The 16,400-nt window shown below is 43.7% G+C and overlaps 1 protein-coding gene across 1 annotated transcript in view; it reads right to left on the bottom strand.

Annotated features, from left to right (window-relative positions):
- dnajc5b (DnaJ heat shock protein family (Hsp40) member C5 beta) overlaps nt 1–15,202 on the bottom strand; it is a 56,174-nt gene extending 40,972 nt beyond the window's left edge. Inside the window, exons 1-2 of the mRNA XM_033019809.1 lie at nt 15,086–15,202; nt 30–164 (exon numbers count right to left, since the gene is read on the bottom strand). Of these exons, the coding sequence (XP_032875700.1) occupies nt 30–136 (107 nt within the window). The 5' untranslated portion in view covers nt 137–164; nt 15,086–15,202. The remainder of the gene's footprint in view (nt 1–29; nt 165–15,085) is intronic.
- Between the last annotated feature and the right edge of the window lie 1,198 nt (nt 15,203–16,400).

Genomic DNA, 16,400 nt, shown 5'->3' with positions numbered 1-16,400 from the left:
CTACTTCATGCACCTGAAGGATTACATACCTGTAGGATTTCTTTATTTCCTCGTGTGATGCTCCTTTCTCTAAACCTAGAATTTGATAAAGTGCATCCCCAGAGGTAGAAAGTGAACGCTGTCTTTGATCAGCCATTTTAACTTAAGGTGCTTGTATCTGGTGCCTGTAAAATAAAATGGAACTAAACTTTATAAGGCAGAAGATTAAAATATTACAGCTTATTTACTGAAATATTGGATGAACTGACCCACAGTTCTGTGCTCGTCTTGCTGGGTATCCATGTGGAAAGATTTTATAATCAAGTCTTGCTTTTTAAGCCAATTGCTACATGTTGAGTCTTGGAATATTTATCAGTGTAAACATTACATTAATTACAAAGCTCCCATAATTGTTTTATGTTGTTAAGTACTTTCCTTGTTTTCCACCTGTGCTTTAAAAGAGATATTCTCAACTACCATTATATACACGCACAGCAAAAATGGACATCACATTTGTTTGCAAATATGCGAGCATTCCCTGCCCTGCATCTGTACAGGAACAGTAATTCCAGAGTGGCCAGGTATGCATGGGGCATAGGTTGCTTCTGGCCCAGGGCCTGGTCTCCAGTTGAAGGTCTGCTGGCTCCTCTGGATCTTAGAATTTAATTGTTATGTTTCAATTAAACAACCTGCCTTGGGATTGCCCTTTGACAAATGCTGGGCTGACACCCTCATCCTTGGTTGATAGTACAAAGCCTGATGGATGAAGCACCACAGGGTGCTCCACTTCCCAATTTCCAGAGAGATCCACAGGGATCTATGTGCTTTCGCTGCATTCTGAATAGAAACTAAACTTTAGGCAAATGTACTTTCACTCACAAAAGAAACATAAGTTCATAAGTTCATAAGACAGAGGAGCAGAATTAGGCCACCTGATCATTTATTGCTCTCAACCCCGCTGTCCAGCCTTCTTCCCGTTACCATTGACACCTTGACTTATCAAGAAACTACCAGTCTCCACTTTAAAAATACCTAATGACTTGGCCTCCGTTGCTGTCTGTGGCAATGAATTCCACAGATTTGACCACCCTCTGGCTAAAGAAATTCCTCCTAACAGTACGTGACAGCTGGAATAATCTTATGTTCTTACTGTAATTGAACAGCTTTCGCAGCAGGTTTTGTGATCCTAGACAGACATTTTTATATCAGAATGAGCACATCAAACTACAATTTGAAGAATCTTGCATATTATAGACAATAGACAATAGACAATAGGTGCAGGAGTAGGCCATTCGGCCCTTCGAGCCAGCACCGCCATTCAATGTGATCATGGCTGATCATCCCCAATCAGTACCCCGTTCCTGCCTTCTCCCCATATCCCCTGACTGCGCTATTTTTAAGAGCCCTATCTAGCTCTCTCTTGAAAGCATCCAGAAAACCTGCCTCCACCGCCCTCTGAGGCAGAGAATTCCACAGACTCACCACTCTCTGTGAGAAAAAGTGTTTCCTTGTCTCCATTCTAATTGGCTTATTCTTAAACTGTGGCCCCTGGTTCTGGACTCCCCCAACATCAGGAACATGTTTCCTGCCTCTAGCGTGTCCAAACCCTGAACAATCTTATATGTCTCAATGAGATTCCCTCTCATCCTTCTAAACTCCAGAGTGTACAATTAATTATTTTGCATTAATTCTGCTCATGGAATGAATTATTATATGTGTTATATATTTCTGATTGGGACAAACAATTGCTACGTGTTTCATTAACCAAAGAGATTTGCTCATGTGTGATCAAAGGGAGATAGTTAAAATCTGGAAAATTACTATTTGGGAACAATTCACAACAAACAATTCATGGAAACAGAAACATAGAAAAATAGGTGTAGGAGTTGGCCATCGAGCCAGCACCGCCATTCAATATGATCATGGCTGATCATCTAAAATCAGTACCCTGTTCCTGCTATTTCCTCTTCTCCCTTTAGCCTTAAGCAGTAAATCTAACTCTCTCTTTACAGCATCCAGTGAATAGGCATCCACTGTCTTTTATGGCAGAGAATTCCACAGATTCACAACTCTCTGGGTGAAAATTTTTTTCCTCATCTCAGTCCTAAATGGCCTACCCCTTATTCTTAAACTGTGACCCCGGGTTCGGAACACCTTCAACATCGGGAACATTTTTCCTGCATCTAGCCTGGCCAATCCCTTAAGAATTTTATGTCTCTATAAGATCTATGGAAGTTATATAGAAAAACACTTAATTACAACATTTATCATAGCCAGCAGATGTCAGCTATTTTACGTAATCAGACATCAGCTTATTTTATTTAGCCTCACGTGATTGTTAGCCATTTAGCAGCACTTAATCAAATCATTTATCAAGTAATCAAGGCACTAAACAAGTTACTTATTTCTACTTTTGCACCTTTGTGATCTTAATAAATACATTTATATCTTTGTATTAAACATAAACTAATATGTAACAGTATAAAATGGTATGTGTAACCTTGGTTTTAACTAAAACATAATGGTGGCAAAGTAGACATAGCTGGGAGATTAGCGTACCAGTTTGGGATTTAAGGGGCGGCCGAAAGAGGAAGAGATATGAGGGGAAATGTAAAGACTGAACCAAGGTCGGAGGTTAATGGTGGCGAGACAGAGAATACTAGAATCAAAGATAGATGGGTGCGAGAGGAGTACAGCATGCATGGAATTTTCGCTCCCTCCCTCCCCATTATCCTTCCCCCCACCCCCATCACGCGATCCCCCCACGCCGGGTCCTCCATTGTTCTTCCCCCTCCCCCACGCCTGTCCTCCACGCTCTCATCGACTGTCAGCCACGTGGTCTGGGGACAGCTCTTCCAAAGCCAACATTGGCGGCATGGTGGCGTAGCGGTAGAGTTGTTGCCTTACAGTGCTTGCAGTGCCAGAGACCCGGGTTCGATCTCGACTAGAGGTGCTGTCTGTACGGAGTTTGTACGTTCTCCCCGTGACCTGCGTGGGTTTTCTCCCACACTCCAAAGACGTACAGGTTAGTAGGTTAATTGGCTTGGTATAAGTGTAAACTGTGTAAGTTGTATAAGTGTAAATTGTCCAGTCCATCACACACACCATCCTCAACACCAGACTCCATCTAAGCTTCAAGCAGCCTTGAGAAAGCAGCCCACATTGACTTTATCTACACTTCATGCTGCCTCAAGAAAGCAGTCAACAAAGTGGTGGAGTAACCCAGCAGGTCAGGCAGCATCTCTTGTGCCATTATTGGTAAACAAGAGGGGAATACAGAGTCTGTTACCCAGGGTAGGGGAATCAAAAATAAAAGGACAAGTGTTTAACGTGAGAACGACAAGATTTGATACAAACCTGAGGAGCATTTTTTTAAATTCAGTAGCTGGTGGGTATATGGAACGAGCTGCCAGAGGAGGTGGTTGAGACAGGTACTATAATAGCATTTTAAAGATACAAAGGTAGGAAAGGTTTAGAGGGATATGGGTCAAATGCAGGCATCTGGGGCACTTAGATGGGGCTTGGATGAGTTGAGCGGAAGGGCCTGTTTCTGTGCTGTACAACTGTATGTCTTTATGACTCAATGAAATATCATCCAGAGATGCTGCCTAACTCACTGAGTTACTTGAGTACTTTGTGCCTTTCTTGGTAAACCAGCATCTGCAGTTCCTTGTGTCAACATAACCAAGAACCGTTTTCAACCCTGTCATTCCCTCTGCTCCCCTTTCCAACAGGGCCGAAGATACAAAAGGTTGAAAGCACGTAGCAGATTACTGAATGGTCCTCTCATGAGCCATCAGCTAGGCTCTAGTCCTGGTCTTCCAACCTACATCATTGCAGTTCTTGGACTCTTTCTCTGTAACTGTAATGCTGTAATACCATATTCCTCACTTTGATATTTTTCTCTTTGCACTAACTGTTGTACTTGTGTATGACTTGGTTGTACTCATGTTCGGTATGATTTGATTTGACTAGGTAGCACACAGACAAAAGCTTTTCACTGTACCTCAGGACACTTGACAATAATAAACTAATACCAATATCTGTCACGATAAAATACATGAAAACATATTTCTTTCTCAAGAGATAGTGGTTATATTTTCAATTCTATATCTGTTTTATTCCCACCTCTTCATGCACTGGTTAGGCTTAATATTGACCAAGTAATCCTGATCATAACAAGCTGAAATCTTTATGGAGAAAAGGTTTCTCAATGGGATTTAAAATGCCATCAGACTATATTTGTGCATTGAACTCTTTATTATATTATATTTATTATATGAGACCCTTGCTGTCTCCTCCCCTTCCTTAACCCTCGAGCTGTCTCCTCCCATCCCCCCGCCCTCGGGCTCCTCCTCCTCCCTTTTCCTTCCTTCTCCCCCCCAACCCCCATCAGTCTGAAGAAGGGTTTCGGCCCGAAACGTCGCCTATTTCCTTCGCTCCATAGATGCTGCTGCACCCGCTGAGTTTCTCCAGCATTTTTGTGTACCTTCTTTATTATATTGGTCTGATTCCTGCATCTGGTGCCTGCTTTGGCTGACACCAGATGCCAGGCATCGCTGAATGTATTTCCTACGCTTTATTTCCAAAATATATTTTAAGGGTGTCTTGGAGATAGGCAAAGTGGGAGTAGGTAGAGGGTTCCTTCATGTAACGTATGCAATATGTTACATGTCCTCAGGCCTGGTCCTGGATTTTTTGTTAACTCTCAATGTTGAGAGGAAAGGGGAAGTTTAGGCCAAAATGTTTGTGCCATGCAAGTTGAATCAAGCCACAATTAGGCTCTTACCGTAATCGTGAAGTTTTTGTGGCAGCTTTTATAATAGCTGATCCAAACAAGTTGTGTGATCTAGTGTATTTTGGTTGCCACCTGGTGGCTGGTGGCATTCATAGCTGAAATATTTCCCACCAGGCCCCTCTTCCCAAATGCAGCAAAATTCCTTTGTTTACAGCATATCAATCATAGGTTTTTAAATCACATCTAATCACTCTGGCTAATGTCTGACAGGAAAGTGTCAACTCTGGATATTGTGTGTGCGGAACCAGACATAAGAAGAAAGAAAGACCTTGCTTATTATATCCTATTGAAGGCCTTGTCCTCTGGCCAACTCTCAAGCCAACCATTACATAAAAGGAGACTGAAAACGTTTGACTCAGTGACAGGGACAAACAAGGTTTCTAATTTCTAGGAATTCAGCATTTTTAACCGACAACCCGGGAACATTGCCCACCACTGGTCAGACTTGGGAAGTCATCAGAATGGTATCAGATTAGGAAAAGGGGAAGTGCAACGAGACATGGGTGTACTTGTACATCAGTCGCTGAAAGTAAGTATGCAGGTGCAGAAGGCAGTGAGGACAGCTAATGGCATGTTGGCCTTAATAATGAGAGGATTTGAGTACAGGAGCAAAGAGGTCCCTCTACAGTTGTACAGGGCCCTGGTGAGACCTCATCTGGAGTATTGTGTGCAGTTTTGGTCTCCTAATTTGAGGAAGGACACTCTTGCTATTGAGGGAGTGCAGTGTTGGTTCACGAGGTTAATTCCCCACATGGCGGGACTGTCAGAAGATGAAAGAATGGAACGACTGGGCTTGTATGCACTGGAATTTAGAAGGATGAGAGGGTATCTTATAGAAACATATAAAATTATTAAGGGATTTGACACGCTAGATGCAGTAAACATGTTCCCGATATTGGGGGAGTCCAGAACCAGGGGCCACAGTTTAGGAATAAGGGGTAGGACATTTAGAACTGAGATGAGGAAAAACTTTTTCACCCAGAGAGTTGTGAATTTGTGGAATTCTCTGCTTCAGAAGGCAGTGGAGGTCGACTCATTGGATGCATTCAAAAGAGAGCTCTTAGGGCTACTCAAAAATGCTGGAGTAACTCAGTGGGTGAGGCAGCATCTCTGGAGAGAAGGAATGGGCGACATTTCGGGTTAAGACCCTTAGCGGAATCAATGAATATGGGGCGAAGGCAGGAACAGGGTACTGATTGTTGATGATCAGCCATGAATGGCAGTGCTGGCTCGAAGGGCCGAATGGCCTACTCCTGCACCTATTTCCTATGTATCTATGAAGTCTTTTAGTTCTACACAGTTCCCAGTCAGTTTTACCGCCACCTCTTTCTTTTCCAATATTAACTTATGGACGAGCAGATATTTGTTCCAAAAACACTATTAGAAGACAAAAGCCATAATCTTCAAGCCTGACCACAACCTCTACACCAATTGCACTGATTCCACCTCTCTCCCTGGAACATAAACTTATTCCTTAGCGGAATTAAACCAAGGGAAGGAGAATAATGTGGGAGAATGATTACACATTCTCAAAGCTGTAGTGGAACTCAGTTAACGTTCAGGAAAAAATGATCCATCATTTATTTTAAAATATGTAAGCTATTTTTCATGAAATACTCTCTAGTTCCACTTAGACTTCACCTTACATCCAGACTTATTTCTGAGCCTGTGTTGTTCAACCTGCTGTTTCTCTTCTATAATTCTGAACATTTGGCACATACTGCCACCCAGTGACCTTTCTTGGAATTACCTGCTGGCACTCATGGCCAAAACACCGCTGATTTAGACTTTAGAGTACAGCATGGAAACAGGCCCTTTGGCCCACCAAGCCCACCCTGAATAGCGATCACCCCGTACACTAGCACTTTGGGCTACGCATTCAAACTCATTCCGGTAAGCTGTAATTAATCATGCCAACAATGGCCTCATTGGGATGTCTATGATGCAGTGAAAATAGTCAAATCAAGTCACATTTATTTATATAGCACATTTAAAAAACAACTCTCGTTGGCCAAAGTGCTTTACATTTGTTATAAGAATAGTATAAACAAACAAACTACATACATATATACATATAGCTCTCACTCAGTGGACGTCAGGAAAGGCTTGGGAGTATAGATAGGTTTTTAGTCTTGACTTAAAGGAGTTGATGGAGGGGGCAGTTCTGATGGGAAGGGGGATGCTGTTCCACAGTCTAGGAGCTGCAACCGTAAAGGCGCGGTCGCCCCTAAGCTTATGCCTAGACCGCGGGATGTTCAGCAGCCCCAAGTCGGCCGATCTGAGGGACCTGGAGGTGGAGTGGTGGGTGAGAAGACTTTTAATGTAGGAGGGGGCAAGCCCATTGAGGGCTTTGTAGACATAGAGGAGGGTCTTGAAATGTATACGGAACCGCACAGGGAGCCAGTGGAGAGAGGCCAGGATCGGGGTGATGTGGTCCCTTTTTTGGGTGCCCGTCAGGAGTCTCGCTGCGGCGTTTTGGACCAGTTGCAGGCGGGAGAGGGAAGATTGGCTGATGCCGGTGTAAAGAGAGTTGCAGTAATCTAGGTGGGAGGAGATAAATGTGTGGATGATCTTTTCGAGGCCATCAAAGTGGAGGAATTGTTTTAAATATCAACATTTGTGGGATGGACCAGTAGAATACTTTCATTGCAGTTTGAAATATGATGTTTAACCCGTTGATTTTGATGCAATTATTTGACCTTATGGTTTTCTGCAGTGTGTTTCTGTTTTGCTTTATTTTCTTCCTGTGATCAGATCCACTTCAACTTCTTTGTCTCCATCCCATGACAAGGCAAGGGATACCACCCTCACAAAAGTGCAACATGAAAAGAGGACCCCTGTTCAATTTATGCTTCCCAGGCACTGATTTCTGAGTTTCAAATTGCAGCTATGCCCAGTTCCCATTATCCTCTCATGTGCCTCTCAAAGTCATAAAGCATTGGAGCAGAATTGGCCATTCGGCCCACCACACCAGTATGGAACAATCATGGCTGATCTATCTCTCCCTCCTGAACCCATTCTCCTGCCTTGTCCCCATAACCCCTGACACCTGTATTAATTAACATTCTGTCCATCTTCTATCTATACTATTACTAAAACGCTCATCTTGACCACTTCCAGTTTGCATTTTTATAAATTTGTGCAAAATCGGTAACCTATATCGCTAGGATTTTTTGCCACCTTACTCACCGTTCCCCTCTGTTCCAAACGCATGAAGTTTTTGTCCGATCGGTGAAAGAATAGAAAAGGTATGATGATTTTAAAAATCGTGAGATCAGCAGATTGGCCTTCTTCCCTGTCACTCACCATGAAGGTAACGCCCTTTCCGCGGGGAGAATAAAACCCCAGAGGCGGAGCTGAGTTCGTGAGCAGTATGCGGGCAGAGAGCAGCGTGGGGCGGGAGCTGTTAAGTTGAACTGGAAGTCTGAGTGAAGTCGTAATGGGACTGGGAGCTGCTGAAGGTGCAGGGTGAGCAGAGTGCGAGCTGCGTCTGCTGCGACCACCCTCCCTTCCCACACACCCCTTCCGCACTCCCGCAGACCCCCCTTCCCCCAACCCCCATTCTCCCACCCCCCTTCCCCAACCCCTCCCCCCATCTCCCACCCCGCCTCTCCTTCCCCCACCCCCTCCTCCCCCAACCCCCCCTTTCCCCACCCCCCCTTCACCACCCCCCTTCCCCCACACCACCCCTTTCTAATGTATCCCAGATAGGACAATTAAATTCTTGCATTTCTTTCCACATCCTTTCCACATCCACTCTATCTGTGTCTTTCATTATTCTGTTAGTTTCAATGAGGTGTCCCTCATCCTTCTAAACTCCAGCGAGTACAGGCCCAGTGGCATCAATCAAACCCTTCCTTTGGGGAGTGGGGATGGAGAATGGGTGAATGGAGATAATGTATGTAAAATCTAGACAATGAGAGGAAGTAGAATAGGAGTAAAGGAGGGATAGTGAAAAAATTGGATTATAGAGCTATAACATCATCACAGCTGAAAGTAAGCATGCAGATACAGCATATTGGCCTTCATAGCGAGAGGATTTGAGTATAGGAGTAAGGAGATCCTATTGCAGTTGTACAGGGCCTTGGTGAGACTACACCTGGAGTATTGTGTGCTGTTTTGGTCCCCTAACTTGAGGAAGGACATTCTTGCTATTGAGGAAGTGCAGCGTATGTTCACCAGGTTAGTTCCCGAGATGGCGCGACTGACCTATGATGAAAGAATGGGTCGACTGAGCTTGGATTCACTGGAATTTAGAAGGATTTAAGAATAAGGGGTAAGCCATTTAGAACAGAGGCAAGGAAACACTTTTTCTCACAGAGAGTTGTGAGTGTGTGGAATTCTCTGCCTCAGAGGGCGGGGAAGGCAGGTTCTCTGGATGCTTTCAAGAGACAGCTGGATGGGGCTCTTAAAGATAGGGGAGATGGGGAAATAGGGAAAAGGCAGGAACGGGGTATTGATTGGGGATGATCAGCCGTGATCACTTTGAATGGCTCGAAGGGCCGAATGGCCTACTCCTGCACCTATTGTCTATTGTATTGTCTATTGATGAGAGGGGATCTTATAGAAACACATAAAATCCTTAAGGGATTGGACAGGCTAGATGCAGGAAAAATGTTCCCCATGTTGGGGGAGTCCAGAACCAGGGGTCACAGTTTAAGAATAAGGGGTAGGCCATTTAGGACTGAGATGAGGAAAAACTTTTTCACCCAGAGAGTTGTAAATCTGTGGAATACTCTGCCACAGAAGTCAGTGGAGGCCAATTCACTGGATGTTTTCAAGAAAGTCAGATTTAGCTCTTAGGGCTAACGGAATCAAGGGATATGGGCAGGGTACTGATTTTGGATGATCAGCCATTCGGCCCATCAAGTCTACTCGGCCATTCAATCATGGCTGATCCATCTTTCCCTCGCAACCTCATTCTTTATGACACCAGCCACAACCCATTCATCCAGTTTATCCTGAGAGACCAGGAGTGGGTCTGAGAAAAAATGTGCGAGTCTCAACATTTTGTCCACCAATCAAGAAAGCCAGAGGCCATATTTCCTGTTTAGGAAATCTGCATCTGGATAAGAAGCATCATTGCTAGAATCTAACAAATGTTCAGAATAAGAAAAGCAACACACACTTTCTCAATGGGTTTTGGACTCCCCTAACATCGGGAACATGTTTCCTGCCTCTAGCGTGTCCAATCCCCTAATAGTCATATGTTTCAATAAGATTCCCCCTCAACCTTCTAAATTCCAGTGTATACAAGCCCAGTCGCTGCATTCTTTCAACATATAACAGTCCCGCCATTCCGGGAATTAACCTTATGAACCTACGCTGCACTCACTCAATAGCAAGAATGCCTTTCCTCAAATTTGGAGACCAAAATTGCACACAATACTCCAGGTGTGGTCTCACTAGGGCACTGTACAACTGCAGAAGGACCTCTTTGCTCCTATAATCAACTCCTCGTGTTATGAAGGCCGACATGCTATTAGCTTTATTCACTGCCTGCTTACTTTCAGTGACTGATGAACAAGGACACCCAGATCTCGTTGTACTTCCCCTTTTCCTAATTTGACACCATTCAGATAATAATCTGCGTTCCTGTTCTTGCCACCAAAGTAGATAACCTCATAAATTAATCCACGTTAAACTGCATCTGCCATGCATTTGCCCACTCACTCAACCTGCCCAAGTCGTTCTGCATCCTTATCGCATCCTCCTCACAGTTCACCTTGCCACCCAGCTTTGTGTCATCTGCAAATTTGCTAATGTTACTTTTAATCCCTTCATCTAAATCATTAATGTATGTTGTAAATAGCTGCGGTCCCAGCACCGAGCCTTGCAGCACCCTACTAGTCACTGCCTGCCATTCTGAAAGGGACCCATTTATCCATATCTTTGTTTCTTGTCTGCCTACCTATTTTCTATCCATGTCAATACCCTACCCGCAATACAATGTGCTCTAATTTTGCCCACTAATCTCCTATGTGGCACCTTATCAAAGGCTTGACTTCCCTTATCAGTAACGGTCGCCTCTTACTCCCCAAATCTTTTTTCCTCTTTGGAATGAACTGATCCTCCACCTTTTGTATTTTTCCCAGAAATACCTGCCATTGTTGTGGGATAGTGAAGAAATGGGAGCATCGAGCGATAACACCCAGGGCCGGCCTTAAGCCGATTGGTCCAATTTCTCCCAATTGGGCCCTGCGCCTAAGGGGAGCCCCGCGTTAATTTTCCATATTTCGTACGGAAATACAAATTTGCTTTGTTAAATAAAGATTTTTTAAGAATCATTCGCCATACAGATTTTTTTACAAAACCAACATGGATAACAACCGCTGCACGGCCATCAGACACAAACAGCCAGTAGTTAACACATAGTTATACAATGTGTCATCAATGCATCGAACCACATTCCTCAGTGAATGTAATTGTGTTTTGAACAAGTATTAATGACACTGCGTTTCTTTGAATACAATTCACGCAGCGTCATTAATACTTGTTCAAAACACAATTACATTTGCTGAGGAATGTAGATCGATGCATTGATGACATATTGAGAATTTCTTAAAACTCACCATCATGATTGAGGGCTTCTTCTTGGTGAGCTTCTTGGTGTGCAGCAAGTTAGTCATTCAATTTACCTACCGACCCACATTGTGTTTCTCTGTCTTTCGCTCTCTCCCTCCCTCCCTCTCTCGCCCGCTCTCTCTTTCTCTCCTGCTCCCCATCTCGTCTTCCTCTAGCTCTCTCGGCATTCCCGGAATCATTGACGTTTTGCGGTACACAAAAATGCTGGAGAAACTTAGCGGGTGAGGCAGTATCTATGGAGCGAAGGAAATAGGCAAAGTTTCGGGTCGAAACCCTTCTTCAGACCCGGCCCGAAACGTTAGCTATTTCCTACGCTCCATAGATGCTGCCTCACCCGCTGAGTTTTTCCAGCATTTTTGTCTACCTTCGATTTTCCAGCATCTGCAGTTCATTCTTATACGTTTTGCGGTGACGGATGCATCTGCGGTTCTTTTCTTTTGGGGAGAGGGGGGGGGAGAGTCCTAGCCCGTGGCGGCTCCTGATAAGTGATATGTTCCCTCTGTGGGGCGCTGCCTTGCCCGCTGAGTTCCTCCGGCTCTCTATGTTTTTTGTTTGGCTCTGAAGTTGAAGGTGTACCCCTCTGTGTCTACCTTCAACTCCCTGTCTGTGGTGGCTCAGCGGGATGGGCAGGGGCTCTGGGGAGAGGATTGCGTCTCTGGTCGAGACCCTTCTTCAGACAATCACAAGTACTCCCCCCCCCCACCCCGCCTTCCTTCCCAACCTCAGCCTCACAGACCTTAGCCCTAGTTCCTAAAACCCATTTCCATCACCGATTGCAACATATATATAACACCATATTGCAGGTTCTACAGAGATTTTGATTATATTGAGTGGACGTTTCTAGATTAATTTATGGGAATTAAACATTAAATTCCTTCCATCTGGCATATAAATTCAAGACAGTGGATACTTACGCTATTTTTTTAAATTATCCTTTTCTTAAGAAATGGAATCTACAGGACATTCTTAATGGGAAAGTAGTGGGCAGAAAGGCGTGTCATGCGTGGTTTGAAGAGCAAAAACTTGTAGTTTACAATGCCAACATTGAAAAGTTGAGGAAAAACAAGGTGTACAGAGTTTATTGGTTACAATCTGAGGAGTATGATGATGCTACTTATTATGATATGCCAATGTACCAGCTAGCAACTGATCTTCTCCATAAAGACCTGGTCTAATGCTAGACATTGTAATTTATTTACCTATCTGTTACGGACTTACAGCATATAATACAATAATATTAAAGTTCTGATCTTGAGAATATCACATTTTTGAATTTTCAAGGCAGTCTGGGTGTTTATTACTATTTCCGTCACAACGGTCAATTTTGTAATTAGCTACAATTAGGTAATTAACTAATTATATGCTTTAATTTCAGGTCGTCCAACTAAGATGTTTTATATTTGTTTCAGAATGCTCAATCTATAATAACTGAACATTTCAATCAGTTCTCTTAATTTTTAAGAAAGTTATGGGCTTTTGACTGTCCTCGATCACAGCTTTTGTGTTAAGTCAATGGAAAAGCAATAGGGAACAAGATGCTATTTTCCGAGTATGAAAATGGCCATAACTTTGTTAATACTGAAGATATGAAAGTGAATTAGGTGTCAAATTAAACTTCGTTTTATGCTTTATCTGATGGGCTCAATTGCAGACTTGATTTTTAAAATCTGAAAATGTTGTTACGTTGCTAGAAAATGTACCTGCATCTTGGAGGCCGAAGGTTAGGGTGTTAGCCAAGAAAGATAGGCTTCGTTATCCCTCAGTACAGCATCATTAAGAATGATGTTGCTGTACTGAGGGATAGCCAAGTCTATCCCTCATTGCTAGCAGCTGATGGGAAGCGGCTGTGAAGTGGGAAGCGGCTGAAATAGGACAGCGCTGCTGGGGGGGGGGGGGGGGGGGGGGGGAGTTCCTTTCACAGCGTGTGGGTAGTTTGTCCAGGGGTAAAGTTGCGGGGAGGGCAGGAGCATTGAGAAGGAGGCGGTCGGGGATCATGCCAGCATCCAGCTCAAGAGCGGGTCAGCGGGCGATGGATAACAGGACAGCGGGCGGTGGAGCTTACTCCATATGTCAGTGCGAGTAACCTCAATTGATCCCTTGTTCACGTTGACACAGGAGTAAGCTTCACCGCCCGCTGTGATGTTATCCATCACCCGCTGACCCACTCCGCTCTATGATATTTGCTCTTGAGCTGGTCTCATCACTGTTCAGATGGAGAGCATTGCCAGAGGTGAGCGGGCCGGCAGAAGGCACTGAGATGGCAGTCAGTTCCGCTGTCCGGTGATGGCGGCCACTCGTAGCCACGCAAGCTACTTCCCTCCCAAGCCACAATGCGGTGGCTCCAAGCCCGGAGCGCCGCGGCAGCGGTGAGTGAGTGGGTTACTGGCATGAACCCGACCCCCTCCTTCTCTACACTCCCGCCCTCCCCGCAACTTTACCCCTGGCTAGACTCCCCACACGCTGTGAAAAGAACTTTCCCCCCAATTGGTCCCTTGAACTAGTATAGTCATTCAATAAGATGACAACTGATTCAACTTGTCCTGGTGTGCTCCCGTTTTTCCCACCTCCTAAGGCCGGCCCTGATAACACCATCCCCGAAACTCTGATAAAAAGCAGCCACATTATCACGTGCAAAATGCACTCTGTGATTGAGGCCACTCACAGGCATGTTTATGTTTCTATTCTTGCTGCAATGACAAACCCTTAATGCACTGCTCAAACAAACAACAAAAATCACAAGGACGTTTTGTTCAATGTAGATGAATGGAGCAGAAGTGAGTCATGGGCCTCGAAAGTGTCACCAAAAAGAGAGATTTAACTGCAGTTGTGGGGACAATGGACTACATGAAAGGTAGTTAAATAGGAATGAACTTGAAAAGTATCGATTGAACAAAAATAAACCAAATAACACAATTTAATTACAAAGACTCAAGGGCTCCAAACTTGGGGAAAGAAAGCAGTGAAAACCATCAATATATTACAGCTGTAAACTTGGGAAAGTCATTGGAAAACCATGATGTTGGGGTCATACCAGGAAGCCCAGATCCATTAAAAATAGGCTAGAAGCAGGTGTCCTTAGACCAGGTCCGTTGAGATTGCACTTTCCTTCTTCACAGACCTAAAGTATTACCTTACGTATCAGGATTCCCACTACTTATTATTTCACCTAGTGGAAACAAAATAGTCTTGACGATGATTAAAGCCCAAATTGAAATAGTTATAAGTATCTCAGACTACTAAAACCAATTTGATCATGAAATTCAAGGAACCAATTCCTATAAAATGCACATTTATTTGGCCATGGCAAATGTAAAAAATGATTCATTGATAATATAAAGGTGCAAGAAAAGTGTGATATTAGGTTTAACACAAAAGGTATTTCACGGCAATATATTTTTATAATTCACAAAAGGTACAACTTTAGGCAGTCAAGATAGACCTCAAATGAATATTCATTGTAAAAAAATGAGCAATATCACCACAAGCAGTTGCCAAATTGAATTTACAAACCATTCATCAACTGATGTAACCAAACGCCTCCATAACCAGCTACAACCAACAACTGATCATATTTTTGCAAGTTATGCTGCCTTCTAGTGACATTATAGACACAGATGTAATATTTATAGTATGGTCTTACAATGGTCTCTGAAGTAGTTTTATAGAAATTCCTACAGATTACAAATATAACAAGATAAGACATATTGTCAGTATTTAGTCTACCTGCAGTGAAGACAAAGCGGCTGCTCTCAGTTCTCAGTAAAGAGGTAAACAGGTCACTCGGATTATATTCCTTATTTTGTTCAAGCAGGTATTTGATTGGCCTTCCAATCATAAAACCTAGGACAGAATGAATAAAACATTTATCGTCAGAGTCTCCTGGAAACCAATGGGACTGAAAGGTGGTGTTGTGTTTCACCCACTGTTAGCTAATAGGCATCGCACACTGCTCCAGCCAATCCGGCTGCTTATTGAAATCAAGAATAAAGGTGTTTGAAAAAGGAATATTTTCCTTGTAATTCACTTAATACAATACAATACAATTCAATACAATTCAATTTATTGTCATTTGGACCCCTTGAGGTCCAAACGAAATGTCGTTTCTGCAGCCATACATTACAAACAAATAGACCCGAGACACAACACAGTTTACACAAACATCCATCACATCGTTGTGATGGAAGGCAAAAAAAAACTTATCTCTCCACTGCACTCTCCCCTCCCGATGTCAGAGTCAGAGTCAAAGTCAAAGCCCCCGGCTGGCGATGGCGATTGTCCCGCGGCCATTAAAGCCACGCCGGGTGATGCAAGGTCACGCACCGGGTCTTGGTGTTAGAGCCCCCGGCGGGCGCTCGCAAAGTCCCGCGGCCATACCAAGCCGCGCGGGGCGGTGATGTAAGGCCCCGCTCCAGGTGCTCTTCAACCCCGCAACTCGGGTGGGGAAAGATAAAGAATACCAAAATAATTTAGAGTTTTTTAAAGATGTGACCAAGAGGATTGATGAGGGCAGGGCAGTAGAAATTGTCTACATGGACTTCAGCAATGCTTTTGATGAGGTAGACTGGTCCAGAAGGTTAGCTCATATGAGATTCAGGGTGAGTTAGCCAATTTGATACAAAATTGACTTGCTGGAAGGGTTCAGACAATGGCAGCGGAGGGTTGTTTTTCAGAATGGAGCCCGCAATCAGTGGTGTGTTGCAAGGATCAGCGCTGAGACCTTTGTTGTTTGTTAACAATTTGCATGAGAATAAAAGTGAATTTGCAGATTATACTAAAATTGATGGAGTCGAGGAGAGTGAAGAAGGTTGTTTGAGGTTCTAGACCATCTGGAAAGTGGGCAAATGGAACTTAACTCAGACAAAGAGCCAAGTTATGCATTTTGAGAAATTAAACCAGGGAAGGACAAATAATAAATGGCAGGGCCTTGGGATGTATTGTAGAACTAAGAAACCTACGGTATCAGTATATAATTCCCTGAAAGTGATGACACAGGCAGATGTGAAAGTGAAAGAGGCAATCCAATTTGCTTTTATTCGAC

The sequence above is a fragment of the Amblyraja radiata genome, chromosome 4 (genome assembly GCF_010909765.2).
Source record: "Amblyraja radiata isolate CabotCenter1 chromosome 4, sAmbRad1.1.pri, whole genome shotgun sequence".
Lineage (NCBI taxonomy): Eukaryota > Metazoa > Chordata > Chondrichthyes > Rajiformes > Rajidae > Amblyraja > Amblyraja radiata.
This window is presented reverse-complemented; position numbering and strand designations above follow the sequence as displayed.